Here is a 25,674-nt window from a genome sequence, read left to right as displayed (position 1 = left end):
GATTCGTTCGTTGCCAAGACATCTAAAACAAGTTTACAAACATGGCGGCTCCCTGAACTGAACAAATGGCTAAAGCAGACTGTTCTTCTAAGACTCATGCTCTTTGTGTGTGCGTTTTAGTGTCGTTTTTCTTCTTCTCACAAACGCAAAGTACCCTCGGTAAGGCCTACATTTATACTTAATTTTCAAATGAATGCTAAAAAGCTTATCTCGTTGTGCGTGAACCAGCGTGCGAATGTGATAATCCTTGGCTTAAAATATCGCATTCGAACGATACATATCTCTGCAAACGTTGTAATAATTCGAGTTAACTTATTAAATGCGTTGCCTAGGTATTATTCTATGCATTTACTCTGTAATGTGCTTACACTGTATTCAACCAGTTTTTCAGCCTTCCTACCTAATTGCTACTGGATCCACGATCACAACATACTTGCTCGGAAACGCGTCGCAGGACCTGTCTCTGAAGCTTAGGACAACATCTCCATCCAATACCACAGGTAGATAACGCACCCAGTCATCTGTCTGTTGTGTATATAATGTTTTAAAAATGTACAAAATACAAAAGGGTTGTCACTCACTCAATAAATTGATGCCATTTAATGTGTAATGTATCTGCTGCGTTTGGCTACAATTTACAGGAAGCCTTTCACCAACATCATGTGTAGAGGAGACAACACAATGGAATGTCACAACGGAACAGGTGGGAAAGGTAAGAAGCATCGCATTATTTATAATTAAAGTGATAACCACAAGTTAAAGGGTAAGTGATATGTAAAAATATGTTCTGTACATATCTATATCCATGTAAGTTCTATACATTTCATTTATAGTATAGATTATATGCTCTCTAATAAGTGTAATAATATTAACTAGCCCTTACCCGTTCAAAGATATGAGCCCTGAAATGATGTGCAGTGTGTGGGTTATGGGGTTATGGGAGTATATGAGGGATGGAAAGTAACTTTAACTGGTGCTTACATGATAATATGTAGGAGCATCAATGTAAGAAATACCCGTTTCGTTTAATGGCTACAGAGATACTGTGTACCGATCTGCATGATTTTTGGACAACATCTGTGCCAGACAACCCCCCCACACATACACACACACACACACACACACACACACACACACACACACACACACACACACACACACACACACACACACACACACACAGCTGGTTAAACATGTTGCCTCATGCTAGATGCAGAATAGATAAGCCTCATGCTAGATGCAGAATAGATAGTAGATACACCATAAAAATGCTAATATACAGCATACGATTTGTGAAAGTGACAAACAGGCTTTGCAGTTATGTCAGGTGTGTTCATATGCTAATGGTGATGCGGATTCAGATCAATTGGTCCAGCCACTGAAGAGAAACGCTGTGACAGACACTCAGACAGACAGACAGACAGACATTCAGACAGACAGACAGACAGACATTTGGATAATTATATGTTTGATAATTATATGTTTGATAATAATATCCTAAGTAACAGGAGCAATGGGGCTGCGCTACGGGGAGCGGTTTGGGGTTAAGTGTGACGCTTTGACACATTGTTGAGGCCATCGAACCTGGTACTTTTGGTTTACCAGGTGGATTCTCTGATCATTCAGCATTCAGCTATGACGGACCGTCAAGCTCGTTACTAAACAAGTTGTTACAAGTTTATAGGCCTATTTCATCCAAGAGGGAGAATTCCTCAAAGATATATTTTCAGCTTATAGTTTTCCAATTATGTTTGCTTCTGTATCCTGTATGACTTCTCTCTCCTAATAAGATAAAATTGGTATCCTGACCTGAAAATGTAATTTCTGCTGGAGAGACACGCAGCTGACTGTTATTGTACAAACACTCTAGCAACGATTGCGATTTGTATGTCCGCTTTTATATACAATAGCAGTGAGTCAATGTTTCTTAATGCTGCCAATTTGTTTTCTCTTTTGGGCCTCAGACCATAACCCGAGTCCATCTCAGATTGAACCGAAGCCTGAATTTGTGTGGTGATAATGAGACCGATTCAGACTGCTGTCCCAAACCACTTTGTGTTTTGGATACTCTTCAGTTGTCTGCCTGCCTTGGAGGCACACCTCAGGCCTTACTGCTCATCCAGGTCAAGATATATGCCCTGTTGCTTCCCACTAGCCCTCTGTCTGGTAAGTCCAATACAAGCTCAGATCCCAGATCCTTTACACTGACATTTCTATTCAGAGCAAGTATTCATTCAGTGGTGTGAAGTGATGTCTAGCTAAACAATGCTAAACCAAAAATGTCACTCTTTATTTCAGATAAGAAAACAGTTATGCCTAATCAAGTGTACCATCCGCTGGGCTCCTGTCCCTGTGACCTTACTCCCACAGCATGTGATATACGCTGCTGTTGTGATACGGTATTTGACATTCACATAATTACATATTCTGAAATAATAGCTAAAAGCATTTTTAGATAGTTAACGTGTATTTGTTCATGTTATATTAGCACAATAGGGGCAACTTTATTTAAGCAACTTATTGGTCAATAATAGACCGAAAAGTTGCTTAAATAAAGTTGTTCCTATTGTGCAAGTGTAAACGACGTGTGGGTCGTCAGGTGTGCATTAGATTGTTGTTTCATGTTATATTTGAATTTGCCTTCACAGGACTGCTCCCTTGACGATTTGAAGCTATTTGAATCCCACTGTTTCCCTGGGCCGTTTGGTGGGGACGTGTCTCCTACTCCAGCCTATCAGTGCTCAGCACAATCAGCTGAAAACACCCCTGATTGGTTTCCTTTTCTATGTGTTAACTCCCCACCTGAAAACAGTCCATACCTTGGACTTTTTTATCAGGGAGAAACTATGTAAGAGACAAATGTAACAATATTACGCCATTATATAGGCCCACACCCACTGGGCCAGATAACAGATAAAAAAATCTCTTTCTCCAGATATTTATTTTATCTGTGGTAGGTATTTTTTTTTATCTGTATCTACCATCCACTTTGAATAGAAAAATATCTGGAGAAAGAGATTTTTTTATCTGTTATCTGGCCCAGTGGGAATGGGCCTTTAGACTTGATAATACACAATGAATAATGTAATAACATGTGTTGATTGAGTTCTTTATCGTATGCACGATTGATTACAAAAGAACACACTAGTCAATAGGATAAACACAAGAAAGCTCGAGAGCGTATTTCAATTGTGGATGTCTCAGACCTTTAGAGAAGTATTTAAACAGATAAATGGGTAACACATTGTTAACAATCCTATGGACCATGCACATTTTTATGTGTGATACTCTGTTCTCCACTCTGAGCTACAGTACTAGAAGTAGAGTGGGGTTTAAGATTTGTCTTATGGTGTTGGGAGTACCAGGATGTGCAGGCATAGTCAAAGTTGCATTGTGTTAATGCTGATTCCAGTATTACTAGGGCCCTTTGATCCACTAGAGATTATATTCTTGCAAGAAATGTAACTTTCTGACTTACCTTGGAGAAAACTCTGAGTGCCATAATTTCTCCAGGTAGCTTATTATCTGTAGTGCAGAACTAAATAAATACGTTAAAGATTCCTTGGCTGTAATTACGCAATCGCCTACTACCACTCTAGTCCAGGAGATTGTTTTAACTTGAGAAAGAAAAGAGGTCAGGGAACCAAGAATACTCCCCTGCAGGACACCACATGAGATAGGTAGAGGTGATGTTTAACATAGTTATTTGTTTATTACACAATGCAGATTTACTGATAACCTATAAACTGTACCTATTCAGCACACCAAACCCTGGGCCCTCCTTCCGAGCATCTTTGTTGTTGGCACCAATTCCCACTGATGACTACCGCCAAGGCAGTCCAATTTTCACCTTAAAGGATCAATACTTCACTATACCACAGGTTTATAATTTATTTTATTTTATTGTGTATGAAATCCACATTCCTACAAGGTGGTGTGTGTGTGTGTGTGTGTGTGTGTGTGTGTGTGTGTGTGTGTGTGTGTGTGTGTGTGTGTGTGTGTGTGTGTGTGTGTGTGTGTGTGTGTGTGTGTGTGTGTGTGTGTGTGTGTGTGTGTGTGTGTGTGTGTGTGTGTGTGTGTGTGTGTGTGTGTGTGCCCACAGCACTCTCCTTGGTCAGTGTGTGCATACAATGCTCCTGTGGCATTCTTTCGTTTTTGGAGCTGTGTGAAGCACAGGCTCCCTATACGTGGCCGTGTGGGTCTGTGTGTCTGTCTGTCTGTCTGTGTGTGTGTCTGTATGTAGCCTGAACTTCCTAAACTTCGGCACGCCACTAGTCCCACAGTTTTGCCACCACACACTCGCGCCATATGTCAAATCGACCGGCTTACTCGGGAATCGTGGGCTATTACTTTTCTAAGAGAAAGGTTCTATAGTTTAATTGATATTAATTTATTAGTGAATTAATTTTCCCCATTGACTTATAATGGGAATCGCAAAAACTCACATTCAATTATTTGTCTCTCGCAAACCATAGGGGCTAGAGTTTCAAGACTTGGAGAGGAGGTTCATAATGATTTCAAGGATTAAATAAAAAATAATTGTGTCATTTGGCCGCATGGTGGCGCCATAACACCCCACTTTACGTTTTGGCCTGTAACTCTTGAACCGTAGGTCGGAAAATTAAAAAAAAAATTTCCCTGGATTCCTTGGGTCATGACGCATCTCCCCATATAGGCCACGCCCATTTGCGCCATGATAGATTTTCCGCCATCTTGAATTTTCTCCAAAACACACTTTTTGCTCCTTTTCCTACATATTTTCTTCAAATGTCACAAAAATCGGTACACATGATCCACACACACACACACACACACACACACACACACACACACACACACACACACACACACACACACAGCTCCACTTCACACGGGTGTGATTTTATTTTATATTTTATTTTATGGTGCATGAAATCCACATTCCTACAAGGTTTGTGTGTGTGTGTGTGTGTGTGTGTGTGTGTCTGTGTGTGTGTGTGTGTGTGTGTGTGTGTGTGTGTGTGCGTGTGCGTGTGAGTGCGCCCCCACAGCATTCTCTCCTTGGTCAGTGTGCATACAATGCTCCTGTGGCATTCTTGAAAAACTTCCAAGAAAATTGTGTGACCCTTCTCCGCTCCTGCCCAGATCAACCTCCTTTACAGACTACAGCAACTGATTTGAGAGTTCAAATGAAGGATGGCCAAGGAGGTACGGTATGTTTTTATATGGTAATCATAATACGTGAAATTTAAAAATAAGATAAGATTTGCCTGGATTAGATCCTAAAATACAAGGAGAGATGTACACTATTTTTGCTTGACACCAGCAAAGTGTCTTGGTCTGATCAAGTGGTTAATCAGACCAATTGATTTTAATCCATTATAAGAAAAACCTATTGGAATTAGATTATAAAGAATATAAATAAAATATCAAAACAAACCTTTGAATGATTAATCAAAATGTAACCTATCGATAGTTGCCCTAGTAAGGGCAGCCTTACACTAGCACTGAGCGCTGTGCCTTGCAACATGCACGCAAGATTCTCAGTCACATTATTAATAATTAATTCCCTGATTATTTTGACATTTTTGGTGGAATATATTTCAGGTGTGGTTACAGTAGACTTGGTGGATGAAATTGCTGGTGACCTTAGTGACTTTGTCTTGAGCACAGACTCTGCTCCTACAAGTATGGATATTTCTCTAAATGTACCACTATAATAACTTATTTAAGTAACTTTAATATTATGAGATTGTCTCTGATTTATTTTGTTTTCCCCAAAACATCACATAACTGATGAAGACTTTTGTGAGAATGTGACCGTGGCATTGGATTACAAACTCTTTTGGCGAGGAAACAGCCTTACGAATATCACGCTAACACGCACTGTTGGGAATTTCGCCTTCAATGACAGTAGTAAGGGTCTCCAACTACGTTTTACCAACTGGTTTATAACACACTAAACACATTAAAACATTATGGTGTTATGTTTGATGAATACTGACCTTATTTGTTGTTCTGTCTTTTCAACAGTGCATTTAACTACAAGGTACTCTTCTGTGTTTCTGAACGGAGAATTGACAGGCAAGCCAAATTCAGGGAACCCAGGTGCGTGCAAGTTAGACTCGATACATTTTGATATACTGTAGCCCACTGTTTCCCATTTTTTCCTTTCAGTTGAATCCTTTCTTTCAATTTTCATTCAAATTTCATGAATAAATAAAATAGAAATCTATGAAATTCCATAAATTAGAAAACCAATGTTTAAGAAGTAGTGAAAATAGCCGATGTGTTGTGAGAGCTGATGTGTTGTGAGATCTGCTATTTTCACTAGTTTGGGTCCTGGGCAAATATCTCATTTCTCTTTTGGGTAATGGGCTAAAAATAACCACTGCTATAGTCTGCATCTATGCACACACAGGTTTGATTTGACTGCAGTTTATTTCCTTAAACGTGTCTTGCATTGATGGGGTACCTTCATCTCAATTATTTGTTGTATTTATATTGTCTGGTCTATTCTTGTTAAATGAATCAGGGCCATCTCAGTTTATATAATGTTTTTCTGTATGTACAAATCACAGTAACAAGCCAACCTACCATTTGGACAGGTCTGCAATGTTGTATAAACATGTTCCACTGGTTTACAGGCAAATATTTTATATCTATTTATTCAGGATATCAGGTGGGAAGGCCTGTTATTGGAGGATTTGTGGACACTTCAGAGAACAATACATTCATAGAGAGAACATCAATCAATATTTGGAAGCCAGGTAATACAACATTTCCATGCAAGAAGATATTGGCATTGCTGCATCAATAACACCATTGAATAATGTATATATTCGTGCATATTATATAGGTGTATATGAGGTGTTCTGTATAAACTTGTAAATTACCTTTGTCAACAGTAAGTGGTGGGCTCTGTTACACTGCTGAGATTAGGCCAGTTCTGTTTGGGGAGAACTCAACAGCAGGATGTCTGCTACCGGTCCGCCTACAGAATCTGACTCAATGTAACAATCTGAGGTGAGTCACTGAGCCTGAGCTTTCTTTTGATGTCACGTTTGATGTATGCCATCATTATTTGTGTGTAAACTATAATGTTTTTGTCTCCTTTAGAGAGCATGTTGCCTCTCTCCAGGGTGCTCTGGTTAAAGCCACACATGTGGCAAAGAGTGGAGCCCCAGATTCCCAAAGCCTGGCAGACTGGGAAAACATTACCTGTAAGTACATAATTATTACTTATGGTATTAACATATACTGTATGTATAACATTTTGCTCTTGTCTCACACTAGGGGGTCAGGGTGGGGTTTCCCCATCCCCCGGATGTGACAGAAGAGTAAAATGCCACCCAGTCTCTAATCATCATGCCTTTCTGAATTCCCCACTACACATTCTAGTTGTAACACTGAACTCAAGCAATTCTGCAGAAGACTCCACAAGTTCATGTTCTGGGATTCCGTCGCACTTGCACATCCATGTGAGCAGTGTTGTCACAGGGGTGATAGATGGTATTCATCAAAAGGAGATCCACAGCCTTCAAGTCAGGTAATGCTGCACTGCGTTTGTGGTTACACAGAAGCTCATTAATCTATATGCCCTCAGTCAGACCAAATGGTTAAGATTATGAGGAATCATGAGTCTCGTTAAATGTGTGAAAGATTATGTCTCTATATAAGTGTCTTTTTTCCAGTTACAGTGTGTCTACTTGGAGAATGGAGTGTGGAGGAGGTGACTCCTCTCCATGCATGAACCAAATGGAGTATCAGTCATTTCCTGTGACATCCTCAATCACCTTCACTGACATTCCCATCAACACGGGACCACCCAAAACCAGGTGCCCTCTCAAATTATAAAAACTTTATACAAGAACAACTTTGTTTTTTTACAACAAGGGTTCATATTTTAGAGAAATTTAGTGTAATTAGAGAAAAGAAAAAAATAGTGTTAAAATGTTTTCATTTACTGTTTTCTATGGTTTTAGAAATGTTTTGATTTCAGTGGGTGGGGGAATGCGTACAAGTGGCTAAATATGTCTTTCTAGACACAACAATGCTGGCATTTCTTTATTACTATTTACAGTAACAAACTACTAGCCCCCATAAATCACATCTGCCCACGAAAGATTGCGGTGCATCTTGGGAATGGGATTATTTTGTCTAAAAAGACCCACCCACTGAAATTGAAATAGTTGAAATCGCTAAAATGATAGAAAGCAGTAAATCAAAACATTTGAACTTGTCTTTTCTTTTCTCTAATTACAATCTAAAATAAGAACCCTTGTTGTAAAAAACAATGTAGCTTAATAGTTACTTTGAATTTTGTACATTTCCCTTGAGCTGCCTGACCGTTTTTGTTGCATTGCCCCTTTTGACCCCTTGTTTTCTCCTAGGTTTCAAATCAACTTCACAGAGTATGACTGTGACAGAAATGATGTGTGCTGGCCTGAGCTTGCCTTCCCCATCACCAGATATTATATAGGTGAGACTTTGATATTTCCCTCAGAGGCTGTGCTGAATTGGCGCTCCAAACAGTGGACAATGGCAGTAGCATTACTGATTTATCTGCTCTGTTCCTCTTTCAGGAGAGCCATATTCCCAGTCACTGGCCAAGGGTCTCATCCTAGTTTTCTTCTTCATTGCTGCCTCTGTCCTTGGGACTCCATGGAGACAAATTCGACAGGCGTGGAACAATTCCTCTCGTTGATAATGTGGTGGACCCACTGTTGAGCTTACCTGACACACTGTATGTCCTGATCAAGATGAAGGACAGATTAGGGATTTAAATGTGTATCTCATATTGTTGTATTGTCCTGTTAACAATTTCATTTAAGAGGATGTTTAATGTATCATAGTGTAAATAAAAATATGTTACTGATTAGTTTGAAATACATAAATAAAATATTTATACAAAAATATTTGTGCTTTATCATGTAACTTTTTCCCCCGTTTGGGTGATATGCGCAGAATCCAGGGGGCGGCGCTGATTGGCCAATCAGGCTGCTAATAAGGTTCACTGTCATGTAAGGACTGTGAATGACGGTCTGTGACAGTGAGTGAGAAATGAAATGACGTGGAGTCTGGAGAGTGAGACCGAGGACTCGGACTACTACCTTGTTTTAGCTGGTGTCTGCTGCTGAAACTTCTGTGAGATCAGTATAATTTACACAGCTGGGAGTATGCGAGCAAACAACCAACCTCAACATTCGAAATGAACTGGCCAGTGTCTAAAGTGATTCGACCAGACGGAATATAAGCTTTTCTCACCACGGAATCAACTCGTCGCCGGGCTAGTTTGCTAGCAGACTCTACACTGACGTTAGCGTCAACATTGCACTGAGCCAACAATTGACATTATTACCCCGGAATACCGCAGAAGTTACGATCGAGCTCAAATGGAGACTCATAACAGTCATAACATTGGCTAACGAGACTGCAGCTAGCTAGCTACTATAGCTAATATTGAGCGCGTCTGTGTGGTTGAAAGGACCTGTCGAAATGGGCTCGTTGTTCCGGAGTGAAGAGATGTGTTTGGCCCAGTTGTTTCTGCAGTCTGGGTCCGCATACGACTGTATCAGTGAACTGGGAGAAATGGGACTGGTGGAGTTCAGAGACGTAAGTTTCCCACGATTGAACGAGCTGCTGCTGCTAACCTTTAGCAGATAGCGTGTTGTTGCAAAAACTTCGGTCAAAGTTAACATAACTTGGCTAACAGCAAAGGCACAAGTACACGTTAACTAATAGCTTATACACGCTGAGTTGCGTAGTAGCATATTACGGACTGAGTGACAGCTATTGCCTGGGTTGGTTGACACCCTTTCACCTGAACAATATAGTTTGGTAGTTTAACTTTTATTTTAATTTATGGTTTTGACTTACACCTGAGGGCTTATGTTTCCCTCGCAAATTGATACATTTAATTGTTTAGTTGACCGAACACATGTTTTCCCCCCATTGCTCGTTTCAGCTCAATCCCAGTGTCAACACTTTCCAACGGAAATTTGTAAGTGAGATCAAACGATGCGAAGAGATGGAGAGGATTCTTGGTAAGGAATCTATAGGACACAAACACACACACACACACACACACACACACACACACACACACACACACACACACACACACCAGCTTTAACTTATATACGCTTTCAAGTGCCCTTTCTTTAGTGCGTAGTAAGAAGCGCTCTCCAGCCAATGATCTGTGTGGTCAACGAGGCAGAAGGGTTGTTTAATTGGAGGCCATTCGCAGGACATTACATTCTGCCTGGGCCTAAATAGAACTAGAAGACAACTTGTGATTGGATTCTATCACCCAAAGAAGTGCCAAGCCATTGGTTCTAATTGTATCCTCTGAAGCAGTGGTTGAGTGGTTCTCAAACTTTTAATTTCAAGGACCTCCATAACTCAAAGAGTTACAGGGTCCATTATGGGACCCCCTCCCAGAAGGATTGATGTATATGTATTAGCTTGTATTGATGTAGCCTATATGTGTTTGCTAATCACTCTGGATTAAGAGCGTCTGCCAAATGCGTACATTTTAAATTGGAACACTGAGGGTCCCAGTTGACCATACTTTGAGAACCACTGCTCTGAGGTTCTTCATTCAAGGTCATAAGCAGTCGGCAGTATCATTCCCATCCTTATTCTCTTTGTATTATCTGAATTTGTGTTCCAGTGATAGCTGAAAAGATGACCTTCATGTTGACAGATGCTCTGTGCCTTTTTACAGGATACCTTCTGAGGGAAATAAAAAAAGCTGATATACCACTACCAGAAGGAGATGTGAATCCAGTTGCTCCACTGCCCAAGCATGTCATGGTTATAATGGTTAGCTTCTGCACATATATTATTTGTTTTTACTATCCCTCTATCATACCGTGTTTCTTATTCCTACTCCATCTTACATCTTCATGAAACCTTCCACTCTAGGCAGAGTTTGTGTGTGTGTAGTGGTCTGTATAGTGTAGGCATTATCTCACTTATCTTTTTTCTTATTTCATATACCTTTAGTTAAAATCACATCTTGCTCAATGCTCATTACCGTATCACTGCCCTTACCTACAGGAGCAGCTGCAGAGGCTGGAAGTGGAGTTGAGTGAGGTCACCAGAAACAAAGAGAAGCTACAAAAGAATCTTCTGGATCTGACGGAGTACACACACATGCTGCGTATCACACGCAACTTCGTTCAGCGAAGCGCAGAGGTTAGCATCTTACAATCTGGGAACCTTTTTTTTGCCTTTTTTGTGTGGAGACAGGAACTCTGTTTCTTAGTCTGCTTCCTCCCAGGTGCTACGCGTGCGAGGAGCGAAATCGCCTGAGGTTTTTACCAAAGCCACGCCCACTGCGGAAGTGCTTCTCTCGTTGTTGTGGCCAAGTATAGTTATTGACAAAACCATGACAGGCGTGCTGTCTTAGGCGACCTTGAGCCCCGTGAGACACTGGCGAGCGAGGGGTAGCGAACGAGTTGCTGTGTCGAGCGGTGCGATGGTTGCCGACTCAGAATAGTAAATCTTCTTCCCCCCGACTTTCGGGCCCCACCGTTGTGCTCTGATTCGTTCCATCCCAAGCCACGAGGGGTGTGGCTTTGGTAAAAACCTCAGGCGATTTCGCTGTGTGTTTAAAGCACCCTAACCCTGACTGAGAGATTAGTATTTTAGGAACATAGCTGGATCCATTACGTAGAGGTCCACAGGCTTATGGAGTCTTCTGTCAAAGTGTGGGATAGGCCTGTATCAGCCTGACCAGACCAACATATCGGTCTGGACCTATTCTTAATTTTGAGTAAAGTATATAGTAGATGAGTGAGTTTTTTGTATTTGAAGTTTGATTTTGACAGTTGTCATTTCCCCTATTTGTTTTACAGCGTGAGCCCTTACAAGTGCAGTATGAAGAGTTTCCCTTCTTGGAAAAGGACACAATGATGGACTACAACAGCATGCAGAGGCTTGGAGCCAAACTGGGGTGAGGGACTATACTGCAAATGATCAGCATCATATTTTGTATCATCGCTGTCAGGCGTAAACCTTGTTTGTCTAATTTTATACTTTGTTATATGACATTGTCATGCAAAAGTAGTGAAAATAAGCTGATATATGAATTCATAATGCATTGCAACACGCAAGCTTGTAGATCTGCTATTCTATTTTGAATTTGGAACATAAGCCTTTAATGACATGCCAAAATAGGGATGCCAAATTGAAAGTGGTTACGTTTGCCTCTGGGTTTTATAAATATTTAACCAATGAAACATATTAACAAGAGCTTGTGACTAAAAGCTGCTTAGAATTGTATCCGTTGGAAAACAGGTTATTTTTTCCATTTCATGAAAAGTGACGCTTTTGTACGTATAGGTAGGTTTACACCCAACAGCAACGATATGTTGGTGCACACTTTTTAAAATTTGCCTCTCTATTCTCCCAGTTTTATCTCAGGGCTGATACATAGGACAAAGATCGAGGCCTTTGAGCGGATGCTGTGGAGAGTGTGTAAAGGCTACACCATCCTCAGCTACTCAGAAATTGATGAGTACATTGAAGACCCTGACACGGTATGTCCCGCTGGGTTAATATTGTCCACAGTCCTTACTAATTCCCTGCATTTCAGAGTGAGATTAAATGATCAGCAGTAAAGGAAAAATCACACCTAGTGTGAAGTGAGCAGTGCTATTTACGAGTTAATTTTCAAGGGCGTACAACAAACTTTGAGCGCTTTGTGCCAAGATGTACGACAGATGTAGGCCACACTTGACGTCCCGGACAAAGTCGGATGTTGGAGCTTATTATATTAAACAATGAAAATATCTCCACATTAAAGTAACCATTAGTTCTTTCCACCTGGCCGGAGATAACTAAATACTAATTAAATGCTCCAATTTGTATTGCTCCTGCTAATAAAGGTTTGAGAATTTGAAAGTGAGTTGCGAGCCCCCCTCTTGTTTTTAATAGTTCGTAGCAGTAACAAACCATATTAGCCACAGATGGTCTTGTGCATCATGTGACATGAATGTCAAACAGAGTTTTGATGCTCTGTACTGTTTGCCTGTAATTGCCATCACAAATGGCTTATACAACGTTTCCTGTTACTTCCTTGACAGGGTGAACCTACTAAAAGTGTGGTATTCCTGATCTCTTATTGGGGGGAACAAATCGGACAGAAGGTCAAGAAGATCTGTGACTGGTAATGATTGATCTTAGTTTTTTTTGCCTCCACTGTAACAGCCTTGGCCATAGGCATTACCTTCTTTTCTTTGTTTCTTGTCTATGGACAAACTTTTTGCGTTTGTCCGTATGTAACCGAATGACTCGTTCTTACATCGTCACAAACGCTATGTGCTAATAATATTGCAAATTACTACAAATTTCACACAAATGTCTAATGGGATAAAATGATGAATTGAAGATTTTGTTGGTCAAAAGGGCAAGGTCACTATGACGTCTTTCTCTGTGTTGAAGAACAAACACAGAGAAAGAGACAAAAACAATGTGCAAAAAGAGAGAGAGAGAGAGAAAATACAACCGTGATGATGGTATTTCTAGTTTGCGGCTTGTCACTGTTTAGCACTGCTTTTGGATAACAAATCTTTTTTTTCTCTACAGCTATCACTGTCACTTGTATCCATATCCCAATAGCAATGATGAGCGAAATGATGTTGTAGAGGGACTAAAAACCCGCATTCAGGACCTGCACACAGTATGTCTCAATTTCTTTTTTTAATTCAAAAGGTTTTTGTTGCTTCTATCCTTAATAGGTCACTGAAAAGTGGTTAAACATGTATACTGTAGTTTGCTTTCACAGCTAAAACTGTGACATCTTCACCGACTAATGGTTTACTCGGAAGATTTATTTTCTATCATTTGCTGGTTAAAATATAAGCTGCTTAGGTGTTCTGACTGGATTGGAACATCTAATGTATTCATTATATCCCAGTGTGCATAACTCTTGTACCAGTCGTTATTGGGAAGATAACAGTTTGAGGTCATTTTCAGTTACAAAATAACACAGTTTCAGTATCATGAATGAGCTTTTTATTTGCTTTGGGAGCCCGTACTGGCAGCTGTGCTAGGGTAGCCATCCGGAGGAGTATTCCTCCAGGAATTACATTAGCTGCCTGTAGCACATGATCTACATAAGACCTTTACCTCCCCTTGTCTTACCCCCTCTACACACTTACTGTCTCTGGCATGCCGAAAAAGTTTGCCCCTGTCTGTCCGTCTGTCCGTGCACACACTCCCTGGATGCCAAATGTTTCACATCAGCCTGTTATAGCGCCACCAGGATACAGATTTTGTCCAGACATCATGCATCGGTAGACAGTATCTTTATAGCTCTGTGATCTATATTCCATCCTGATCGGCTTCCAAAGTTTGCTGGAGTGCTACGTTTTGAGCAAAATGCCTCAAATCATGAACGCAGTGTCCGATTGTCGTGAAAGGCAATCAATTTTTTACATTGATAGCGCCACCAGGTAGATTTTTGTTTATATTACTCCATATCCAATTAGGTTTTATGACTATTCAAAACAATATAATGTGTCTGTGTGTGCAATAACTTCATAAACATTAATCCCTCAACTTCTCCAATTTCCACTCACCTCTATAATGACGGAATTACGACCATCGCTGGCCCACAATAACCTACCTAAACTGGTGGAGACCTGAGCTCCAAGGAACAATTTTTATAGTTGTATCTCACTCTCTTGCTTTCCCTCTGTTGCTCCCCCCCCCCCCCCCCCCCCCCCCACACACACACACACACACACACACACACACACACACACACACACACAAACACACTTCATTTCCCCTGCAAAAGCCATATTTACAGCAAGACCTGAAGAAACTGAGAGGGATTTACTATAGCAAAAAAGGATTGTGGGTTAAGGCCCAATTATACTCCATGCTTTGTCTATACAAGGCCGATACCCATTGGGAACGATGCCATTTCTTAGTGACTCTCCGATATCTGTATCAGATCCAATACTCTGCTTAAGTGCTTGTAAAGGCTCATGGGCACCCTTCCAGTGTTAACACATCCCTGATCCCTTTGTTTTATTTTGGTTCCCCTGGCTGGTACAGATCTTATCACAAATTCTGACATTTGAGAGAAAAAGTGGGACGAATATTTGTTCATCATTTGTTAAAATATTTGTAACTGTTCATGTCCCCAGGTGCTCTTCAGGACAGAGGACTATCTGAAACAGGTTCTGAACAAGGCATCAGAGTCTGTCTACACTTGGGTCATCCAAGTAAAAAAGATGAAATCCATCTACTATATCCTCAACATGTGTAGCTTTGATGTCACAAACAAGTGTCTGATCGCTGAAGTGTGGTGTCCTGTCAGTGACCTTCCCACCCTGCGGATGGCGCTAGAGGAAGGCTCGGTGAGAAAACTGTACACAATCCACATGATGGCTTTTAGCAATCATACATAATAAAATCCTGAGTGTTCATTTATCTCTCAAAGTGCAGAAATTGATTCTATTTGACCCTTACAGGTGAAAGTAAGGGTAAAACCTGTATTTATCCCCCCCCACTTTCAGAGTTAGTTTAACCCTGGATAGTTGTTGGTTTCTTCCTTCTTGAAGTGGAACATTATTATTATTGTCTCCACCAGCCGAAGGCTTGGGGGAGAGTATGTTTTCCCCTCCGTCCGTCCGTGTGTCCGTCCGTCCGTCCGTGTGTCCGTGCGTGCGTCCTCGCAGTTTGTGTGCAGCTAATCACAGTCACCGTTGGCCCGGTCGCTGCCAAAGTGAGCACACACATTCCCTGGATGCCAATCTAGAACCTCTGCCCTAAATTTTTCAAATGGGCTTTTTCTAGCGCCACCTAGTGGCCGATGTTCGCAAGACACATTTCTGTGCACTATTACAGATTTTGTCCAAAAATCCTACAAATCGGTAGGCAGTATCTCGAAAGTCATGTGATCGACACGGATCTGTCCGATTTTGCATATTCCATCCTGATTGGCTAAGATTGGCTTCCAAAGTTTGTAGGATTGAGCCGTTTTGAACAAAATGCCTCAAATCCCAAACGCAAAGTGCAATTATCATGAAATCGCGCACATACGTTCCCACTAGGCCGAGGAAGAAATGCCACTTAATTTTTTTAAAATCAGCCTCATGGTGGCGCTATAACAGGCCGATTTGTGGTTTTACCTATAACTCCACCGATCAGTTTCAAACTTTGTAAGCGCACTCCCTAGAGGCTAAGGATAAACCTTTGCCCTGCATTTTTCACATCAGCCTTTTATAGCGCCACCTTTGGGCCGACTTATGTAAAACACATTTTTGGATATTACTCCTTGAGATCTTATGCAAAAATCACGCAAATCGGTACACAGTATCTCTATAGACATGTGATCAAGTCCGATCCGTCTGATATTTCATATTCCATCCTGATTGGCTAATATTAGCTTCCAAAGTTTGCAGGATTGCTCCGTTTTTGAACAAAATGCTTCAAATCATCAACGCAGCTTGCGATTACTGTGAAATTTGCCACAGAAATTCCCACTAGGTCAAGGAACAAATGCTACCTTTTTTCACATTGGCCTGTTATAGCGCCACCAGTAGGTAGACTTTAGCAAAACACTTTTTTGGAACACAATGCTTCAAATCATGCATGCAGCGTCTCAATTTCCATGAAAGATCTATGGTGAAGAACATATGCCACCCTTTTTACATTGGCCTATTATACAGTAGCACCACCAGGACACACGGCCTGGTGGAGACCTGTGCTCGGAAGAGCACTGCTTCTAGTTATTATTTATTTACCATTTATTATTGAGAGAAGGACACAACTATAATGTGAAGTATGCATGTGCATGAAACTCTTGCTGTGTTTAGAGTTTGCAACATAAGGATGCAACCATAAGATATTCCCACAGTTACAGCAAAAACGTGTTTGTCTTTAAATGTATACTAGAGGTCCGGGCCACTAAGTGACCCTCACACTTACGGCAACTTTAATTCCAGTGAAATGCTTGGGTTTTTGAAATATCTATCATTGTTCACAGAGGAAGAGTGGAGCAACAGTTCCGTCATTTGTCAACCGTATCCCCAGCAACGACACCCCCCCTACACTAATAAGGACCAACAAATTCACTTCCGGTTTCCAGAACATTGTAGATGCCTATGGTGTGGGCAGCTACAGAGAGGTTAACCCAGGTATGTAATATGTGGTCACTACTCTGTTTTGTAATGTGTGTGAGAGATGCACAGTGCCGGCTTTAGCTGGCATGGGTCCACAGCAATCTATTGATTTCTGCTCTCTGGTCTTTAGCGCCTTACACAATCATCACCTTCCCTTTCCTGTTTGCTGTGATGTTTGGGGACCTGGGTCATGGCTTGATCATGGCTTTGTTCGGTTTCTGGATGGTGTTCTATGAGAACAATCGCAAACTGAAACGCACCAGGAATGAGGTGATTAAGTAAACCACTTCGGAAGTAGACTCATACATTGTTCACAAGCAGACTTGGTACGTACAGTATACTGTAGGTCTTTGCCATTTACCTTATTCTCAGTGTTTTGTGTGATCTGATGTTTATGTGCAGATCTGGAACACATTCTTTGAGGGCCGTTACATCATTCTCATGATGGGCCTGTTCTCAATCTATACTGGTCTCATCTACAATGACTGCTTCTCCAAGTCCCTTAACATCTTTGGTTCTGGCTGGAGTGTCCGTGCCATGAAGAAAGCTGGACGTTGGACGTGAGTACTTCATAACCACACAAAAACTGTAGGGCAGTGGTTCTTTACGTTGAATAAACTCCACTAGTTTATCAATGTGATATAAGATGTTTAGTGTGGAAATACCTCTTTTCTCAAATTAAATATTCTTGTTTGCACTTATACTGAATTATTAATGAAGAAAACAGGAAATGATGAATGTTATTGTTATTTTTTGAGCGCATTCAGAAAAGCACCTGGTGACCCCTCCAAATTATTTGCCAACCCCTCGGAAGGTCACGATCCCCCAGGTTGAGAACCATTGTTGTAGGAAAGTGTAGAACCGTTCAACAGTCAAATGTAACAAAAGTTACATTTCTACATATTTTCTATTTGATTATAGTGAAAGCTGTTTAATGATAATTTCTATTTCTATTTCAAATGTTATGAAAGGAAGACCGATCTATGTATGAACAATGATATACTAATATTTTGTTGTATCCGACAGTGACGCTGATATCAGGGCCAATCGTTTTCTAAGTCTGGATCCAAACATTACAGGAGTCTTCACAGGGCCCTACCCGCTGGGAATCGACCCGGTGAATGTTTCTCATTGTCAGATAAATAAACACATGCATGACATAAATGATCAATGTTAATGTATTTTAGTCACTCAAATGTGGGTGAGTAATATCTCCTCCATCTCTTCTCTTTTCCTTGTGAAGATCTGGAACCTGGCATCCAACCGCCTCACTTTCCTAAACTCGTATAAGATGAAGATGTCAGTAACCGTGGGCATCATACACATGAGTTTTGGGGTCATCCTCAGTATCTTTAACCACGTGTAAGTACCTGTGTCTTCATTTAACGTTAGGGCTTGTATTGACAGAATTAACTGGATTTTGTAGAGCATAACTACATCTTCTTTATGTCCACACCCACATAGGCACTTTAGGAAGACATACAACCTCTACTTGGTATTTCTTCCCGAAATCCTGTTCCTGCTGTGTCTGTTTGGCTACCTGGTGTTCATGATACTCTACAAGTGGCTGGCCTTCTCTGCTCAGGACTCCCAGCAGGCCCCTAGCATCCTCATCCACTTTATAAACATGTTCCTCATGCAGGGAGATGCTGTGCAGCCCCTCTATCAAGGACAGGTGAGAAGGAACAGATCTACTCCAGGTCTGAAATAAATACCAGTGGGTAAATTGTTGGCTGTGACTGGTCAAATTGTCAGGTCACCCTCCACAGTGGCGGGTAGGTTTTTTGCATTAAGTTCTTCATAAATGAGAACCCTCACCACGTCTATAAAATCTGTGTAAAATATTATTTTTAATATCTTAGTGATCATTTCATGTAGAGGCTTATAAAAAGAATCATGAAGCCACGATTCACCTTTTTAACAGATTTCTTCTAATCAGTAGTAAAGTTGTGCAAAAAAGTTGTGGACATCAGGAATAATATTGAAAAAAGAATTCTCAATAAATTCAAATTAGCCTCTAAACCAGATACTCAATATTGAAGACCCTTAAAACCCTTATGGATAATGTACTTATATATATGTAAAATACTTAGTTCAATGAATTACAAGAAGTTCATTATATACTTGATTATTGGCAAATTGACTAAGTTAAAGGTAAATAAATTGATGTGGTATGTTATGTAATATTTATGATGATCTGCCTTCAATTTACACTATTATATTTTTAAATGTATAGTTGAACTTGGCTCAATATGTGATGAATAAACGTCATGCAACATTGTGCTTTATACCGGTACTCTATGCTTACCAATATTTTACAGTATAAAATCTGCCAATTTTTAACACTGAAAGTCGGATGTAATTTCTGGGGTCAGTTGCCAAACCCTAGAATTAGCTGTTGAGTCTGTGTTTAATTGTGATGTTTTCTGCTTTGGTTTTGGGAGTGGCAGATAGAAACGTTTTTATCTATCTGCCACAGCAGCTAGTGGAGAAACAAAGTTAATTTCAGACGCTGGTTCTAATGCAGAGGTCATATCAATATATGAATTGATCGACACTGAACAGATAAAGCCCACTTACTTTTAAGCTAGTTATTGTCACTGAGTCAGAGGATATGAGAAGGTTATGCACGTGTCTGCTCTGTTTCATCTAGATTGGACTGCAGGTGTTCCTGGTGATCATTGCTTTGCTCTCTGTGCCTGTTTTACTGCTGGGAAAACCGCTTTACCTTTATTGGCTTCACAACGGAGGCCGCCACCTACGAATGTACAGGGTGAGTTTCCTTGTGTCTTGTTTTGTGTGTGTGCTCTTCTTGACTTTTGTATAGGTGTGGATAGGCATGTGTCATGTGCCTAAATATTTGTATCACTAACCCCCTTTATAGGGGTATGAGCGTGTACGACGCTGCAGTGAGGAGGAACTCTCCCTTATGAGGGCTCACGACATAGAGGAGGGAAGCAGTCACAGTGAACTCTCCACCAGCAGAGAGCATCAGACACAGGAGGTTGGCATGACAACACCATTGTATGCTCAAGCCCGTATCAGAGTCGGGTCCGCGGTGGATCACCGCGGTGTAGTGCCGTGTAGTCTTTTTGAGTCATAAAACTACAACGTTAACGCTCAAAAAGACTACACGGCACTACACCGCGGACCCGACTCTGATACGGGGTTCAGCTAGTCCAGTAATTCTCAACCTGTGGGCCGTGAGGATACTGCAAGTGGGCCCCCAAATAATTGGGAAAACGCTACGTTTTTAGTAATAAAATAACATTATATTCAAGCCTGTGTGTGTGTTTGTAGATAAAATAAACCTGATCTGAAAATGCACTTGATGGGCCCTCATACAGAAAAGGTTGAGAACCACTGAGCTAGTCATATTATGTTACAATGTGAAAAACAGAATCATGCAACATTAGTGGCAGATTTCTGCCCACACCCATGTAATGTTTTGTTTTTCTGTTTTGAAAGTTTGACTTTGCAGATGAACTCCTTCACCAGGCCATACACACAATAGAATATTGCTTAGGCTGCGTCTCCAACACAGCCTCCTACTTGAGGCTCTGGGCTCTGAGTCTGGCACATGCCCGTGAGTATCATCCTTGTGAAATTTTCAAGACCTAACTCAACACAAATGTGCCATTAATTCCTTGTAAAAAAAAAAACCTGATAATTTACACCAAGGATAGCCCTGAGAATGATCTTCCGCTAACCTGTAAAAGGGCAATATGATTCTTGTTCCTTGATCCCTATTGTGAGCAAATATCTGGACTGAATGTTTCCTTGCCTCTGCTCTCACAGAGCTGTCTGAGGTGCTGTGGACTATGGTGATGCGTGTGGGGCTGCGGATGGACACCAGTCTGGGCATCATGTTCTTGGTCCCTGTGTTTGGCCTGTTTGCTGTTCTCACAGTGTCTATCCTCCTGGTAATGGAGGGACTGTCTGCCTTTCTTCATGCCCTCAGGCTGCACTGGTAAGATGCATGCCCCGAAATACGATGATTTCCTGTTATGTTATTTATCATTTTTACTAATAATGCCATTATTCTCCTGACAACTGACTCAACAGCCTACTTCATTCCATAATTGCGACCATAGGTCGCACTTACTATCAAAACCTGCACAAACTGTGAGTGAGTCCGTCAGTCAGTCAGTCAGTCTGTCTGTCTGTCCGTCTGTCTGTCACACCTCACACGTCACACTATTGCCCTGCTCATATCTCCGCAACCGTTGCCCCGATCCATGCCAAATTTTGCACACACACTCCTTGGCTGCCAAACTACAACCTCCAAGGACCCCCGTAGCTCCAGGGAGGGACCCCCAGGTCCCTGGGGGACCCCCAGATGTAAAAAATGACCAAATGTGCAAAAATGACCAAATGACCACCCCAACGGGGCTGCTCACGGGGAATTCCCGGGGACCACCGACTCCTGGTGCTCCAGAACGGATGCAAAAGTGGTGGTGCCCCCAGTGGAGGACCCCCTCCACTGCAGCTCACATAAAATGCCGTAACTCGGGCTAGGAGGGTCCGGGAGAGCCGGGGCCGGTACCTATTCGTCCGCCAAGGCAACGCGGACACCCCACCCCTCATTTCTCACATGGCCCTCTTCTAGCGCCACCATGAGGCCGATTTTTAAAACACATTTTTGGACACTGCTCCTACAGTTTTTGCCCTAAAATCACGCAAATCGCTACACAGTATGTCTACACTCATCCCATCACCATGAATCTGTCCCATATAGCGCCACCTTCAGGCCGATTTTTAAAAACACATTTTTGGACACTGCTCCTACAGATTTTGCCCTAAAATCACAAAAATCACTACACAGCATGTCTACACTCATGTCATCAACATGGATCAAGGAAGATTTTGGAAAAACAAATTTTTGCCCTATTTATGGAGATAAGCGACCGATCTCCCGATTAGGGAGTCTTACTGGTTAGCATATTATTTTAGGAAATTATAAATCTAATTTAAAACATTTAAAGCATTTTGAATTGATCGAAGATTCAACAATAATGTATTCGTCAGAGTGACTGGCAAGACAAACAAATGTTTATCTAATGCAGTTAGTTGAAACATTATATTGTGTCTCATGTCACTTCTTGTCATCTCTTAAATGTAACCTTCTTATACCTTGACCGAGTAGAAGGTTCTCTCTCTCTCTAAATATTGGACTTTTACTGTCTTTTTATTTATTTACATGTCACAACTCAGAAGAGAAAGCGGGTACATAATACATACTGTATATCGTATCAATCAAAATATCCACTGGCTGCCTGTCAAACAACGAATTCACTTGAGTTACTCCTCACCACCTACAAGGCACTCCACAATCTGGCATTCCCCTACCTCTCCCTGTCTCGTTCCCTCAGGTGAGGCGGGCCATAGAGCACCAAACCTGGGGTTTGGTGCTCTATGGCCCCACCCTCTGGAATGGACTCCCCAAACCAATCAGAGATGCCCCCTCCCTCCATCTGTTCAAAATTGCCTTTCCCAGTTGATCTTGTATCAACTCTTGTTTTAATTGTCTTATTGTTTTTATCGCGTATTGCACTTTACCAGCTTAGTTTTTTTCCCCTAATAAAGTTATTGCTGTTACCCTCTCCCCTTACCCCCCCTCACACATGTAAAGCGACTTTGGGTATTCAGAAAAGCGCTATATAAATCCCAGATATTATTATTATTATTATCATCAATAATGATAACGCAACAAATAAATACACAACATTAACAGATTTAAAAGGGTGAAAACTGTTGAATCATTTTTTTTTTAGCAATAGCTTTAGATCAGGTTCATCAGTGGCTCTCTTGACCTGAAAATATAAAATAAAAAGTACCCAATAATTACTACAGATGTGATAGAATGATTGATTAATCACTGCTTCTGCTGATTCTGTGGTTATACATTTGTTATTCTTTCTCAGGGTGGAGTTCCAGAATAAATTCTACAGTGGAGCTGGGATCAAGTTTTCTCCCTTTTCCTTCGCCCTCCTGCCGTCCAGCTTTGAGCACGATGGCTTGCTATGAAAGGAGTCAAAAGACACGCAGGTCGTCATTGTCCAGTGTAAACACAGCCAAAATGTGCCAGCAGAGATCAGTTGTACTAAAGGCCACCTAGATACTTCACGATGACCTTTCAACATTTTTACCTTTTTTAAGAAGGTTTGTTAAAAAAAATGGGATTGGCTTCCTAAGCCTTACAAGGTAGTCTGAAAAGTGTAACTTCCTACAAGTACAAGCCCAAGAATGCCTAAGACTTTGTATTTAATTATGACCTCTTCATGCCTACAGACAGTACAACTTGTTAGCCAGTGATTATATTTTTTTCATTCATGTGCTCATGGAGCGTTCTTGTATCAGTATGACACTTCCAGCTTCATTCACACTTGCAGCTTCATTCATGTATATGTTGCACTGAGTGATTGAGCGTAGCTCATTAGTTGCAAAGCAGAAATTGCTGGCGGTTCAACTCGTCAAGCTCAAGAATCAAGTGCATCATCCACATGGTAAACCAATGATTTGCTTTAAATGTATGTTTGAGAGTTTTTCTGTTAATTAATGAGGTCAATGGGAGGAGTGGGATGCAAAAGTTCATTTTCAGTTTATTTTATACTTTTTCTTGCACTGACTGCCTTACAGAAGTACAACCAAATGAATGAGCATATTATCCTCCATTTTCCATTTTTAATATTTTGGGGCTATCAAAACATTGCAAGGGGTATTGAAAAGTGTTTTGACATGAATGTGATAAGAGATGTATATACTTTTATAGAGCAATTGTTTAAATTATTTTGTTTTTGAATCATCAAATTTAAATTTGAATGTTTGTCCCATATTGTGATATGCTTCTTGAAGATGTGTATTTACGATATTGTTTGTGCCCATCACCTTGTGGGAAACGTTTCACATTCCTCTGAAATCTTCACATCCTTATTTATCAGCTGCTCTAGAGCCATGAAATGAGTTGGCGATAAGGCAGTAAAAGTCAGCACTATACAGAATCTCAGTATGACAGATTAAATGAATGCTGTGGATTTTAGACTGGAAAGATTTGTGAAGCCTTATCATTCTATTACAATGCTTTAGTATGTACCCTATGTATATGATTTAAGAAGTTATTTTAGCTGTACTAAAATCTAACTTGTGTTTTATGTTATGTTTCTAGTTTTACTTGTCATTGGAATGATTAAATCTGGCCAGTTATATTTGTGAATTGTGATCATGATGCTGAAAATGATGGGGTCATTCCTATGTTCCTACTGTCCAGTATGTTACCAGGGTCTAACAGTATGTTACCAGGGTCCGGTTTGGTGGTTAGTGTCCATGGCTATTTTAACCTGAAGAAAACCCAACTGGATTGAGGCATTGGTTCTGCAGAGCTAAAAAGTGAGTTGCCAACCTTCCTTTTAGAATGTGTTCTACTGTTCAGCACCAACCTAGGGGTATGTGCATGAATTCGATCACAAAAGGGTGGATATTGGGAACATGAGACCCAGGGAACATAATATGCTCCCACGTTATGGGAGTGCTTGCACCTTCTCAATCGCAATTTATCTTGCTGTGGTGTTCAAAAGGCAATGTGTTTCAGCTTATGAGTGTTTAATTTTTGAAGGGTTTGGCCTTTGATATTGGAACAAGATTCAAAAATTGGTAAAATATTCAGACAACCACTGTATTGTAGGGTGTGTACCGTACTGTATGATGTGTTTGATTTGACATTCTTTAATTACTGATGACATTCACATATGGGGTTGGTTCTTCTACATGTAATGTTTTCTAATGCAGTCCCAATCTTGTCTGTTTATAGAATGAGAATGGGTTTCAAGAGGAATTACATTGACAAAAAAAAAAGACATTGTACTAATACATTCCTGTTTTTATTTTAATTTTATATTTGTTCATGTTGAAGATGTTAATAAATTGTATTTGAATTGTACAATTTGTAGATTGATTTAATTGAGCCAAGGCTGAAATCCAGAACCTGATGCAGTGTGGTTAAGGTTAGGGTAAATTATTTTCTTTGGTTGAAATCATTGTAAAATAGCTCTACATTTTGGTAGTACTTATTGCTATAGACATAGTGTTGGTTCAGTAGGTAATAATGGTTCAGTCCAATTTGGTGAAGACTGATTTGGTGTTGAACATGCCAGCAGCCAGCATCATAAATTGAAGTGGAGGTTGGCGTTCCAGAACTCCTAAATTGGGGTTAGCTAATCTGCACCCTCGCATCGCATCACATTCCATGAAGTTAAGTATCAAAGTCCGAAGCCGGCCTCTTCGACCTAAGACCAAAGAAGAGAGCATGGACAAGAAAACCGTTTGGGTTTCCAGGGCCAGACCCACTCTCAAATATTTTGTATATCCTCATATCCTCTTTCTTGTAGATTGTAATGATTTGTAGAACGGTATGTTTATGTGTAACGGTATATATTCTCTTTCTGTCTGTGAGGTGGATGAGGGAGAGCCAAATGTATTGGGGCTGTCAGAACTCCATACACCAGAGTCCTACCTGACTACCCTGCTCTAAGCCACGTGTCACAGGTCACCG

The 25,674-nt window shown here is 40.8% G+C and overlaps 2 protein-coding genes across 3 annotated transcripts; both read left to right on the top strand.

Annotated features, from left to right (window-relative positions):
• The first annotated feature begins 32 nt into the window (after positions 1-32).
• tctn2 (tectonic family member 2) lies at positions 33-8,787 on the top strand. 2 transcript variants are annotated; one of them, XM_080738202.1, is made up of 18 exons: positions 33-159; positions 384-500; positions 642-712; positions 1,965-2,166; positions 2,299-2,399; positions 2,649-2,848; positions 3,761-3,881; positions 5,031-5,187; positions 5,587-5,667; positions 5,782-5,895; positions 6,013-6,087; positions 6,654-6,749; positions 6,888-7,005; positions 7,099-7,202; positions 7,381-7,528; positions 7,680-7,817; positions 8,373-8,461; positions 8,565-8,787. In XM_080738202.1, the coding sequence occupies exons 1-18, from the start codon at positions 66-68 to the stop codon at positions 8,684-8,686; spliced, it is 2,148 nt and encodes a 715-aa protein (XP_080594328.1). In that variant the 5' UTR covers positions 33-65; the 3' UTR covers positions 8,687-8,787. The 2 variants fall into 2 exon arrangements, with proteins under 2 accessions (XP_080594328.1, XP_080594327.1); XM_080738201.1 differs by having other exon boundaries at positions 7,674-7,817.
• Positions 8,788-9,081: 294 nt separating this feature from the next.
• On the top strand, positions 9,082-24,941 carry atp6v0a2b (ATPase H+ transporting V0 subunit a2b). Its single transcript, XM_080739676.1, has 20 exons — positions 9,082-9,594; positions 9,947-10,025; positions 10,709-10,806; positions 11,044-11,181; positions 11,844-11,941; positions 12,401-12,527; positions 13,074-13,156; positions 13,576-13,669; positions 15,147-15,359; positions 16,991-17,141; positions 17,257-17,396; positions 17,529-17,686; positions 18,153-18,243; positions 18,370-18,488; positions 18,591-18,801; positions 19,780-19,899; positions 20,011-20,130; positions 20,595-20,712; positions 20,925-21,096; positions 23,051-24,941. Exons 1-20 carry the CDS (start codon positions 9,478-9,480, stop codon positions 23,151-23,153), a joined length of 2,550 nt encoding a protein of 849 aa, XP_080595802.1. The 5' UTR covers positions 9,082-9,477; the 3' UTR covers positions 23,154-24,941.
• The last annotated feature ends 733 nt before the right edge of the window (positions 24,942-25,674 follow it).

Source organism: Nannobrachium achirus (assembly GCF_963921795.1).
Source record: "Nannobrachium achirus genome assembly, chromosome: 12".
NCBI classification, from domain to species: Eukaryota; Metazoa; Chordata; class Actinopteri; order Myctophiformes; family Myctophidae; genus Nannobrachium; species Nannobrachium achirus.
Note: the sequence above shows the minus strand (reverse complement) of the source record. Positions and strands in the feature narration are given on the sequence as shown.

What these genes read in the sequence shown, in the direction of transcription:
- atp6v0a2b (XM_080739676.1), top strand. Translation starts at nt 9,478, where the DNA reads ATGGGCTCGTTGTTCCGGAGTGAAGAGATGTGTTTGGCCCAGTTGTTT. An exon ending in AAGAAAGCTGGACGTTGGAC is followed by an intron (nt 17,687 to 18,152) that starts GTGAGTACTTCA and finishes TGTATCCGACAG; the next exon opens with TGACGCTGATATCAGGGCCA. An exon ending in ACCCGCTGGGAATCGACCCG is followed by an intron (nt 18,244 to 18,369) that starts GTGAATGTTTCT and finishes TTCCTTGTGAAG; the next exon opens with ATCTGGAACCTGGCATCCAA.
- tctn2 (XM_080738201.1), top strand. Translation starts at nt 66, where the DNA reads ATGGCTAAAGCAGACTGTTCTTCTAAGACTCATGCTCTTTGTGTGTGC. An exon ending in ACAAACGCAAAGTACCCTCG is followed by an intron (nt 160 to 383) that starts GTAAGGCCTACA and finishes GTATTCAACCAG; the next exon opens with TTTTTCAGCCTTCCTACCTA. An exon ending in ATCCACAGCCTTCAAGTCAG is followed by an intron (nt 7,529 to 7,673) that starts GTAATGCTGCAC and finishes TCTTTTTTCCAG; the next exon opens with TTACAGTGTGTCTACTTGGA.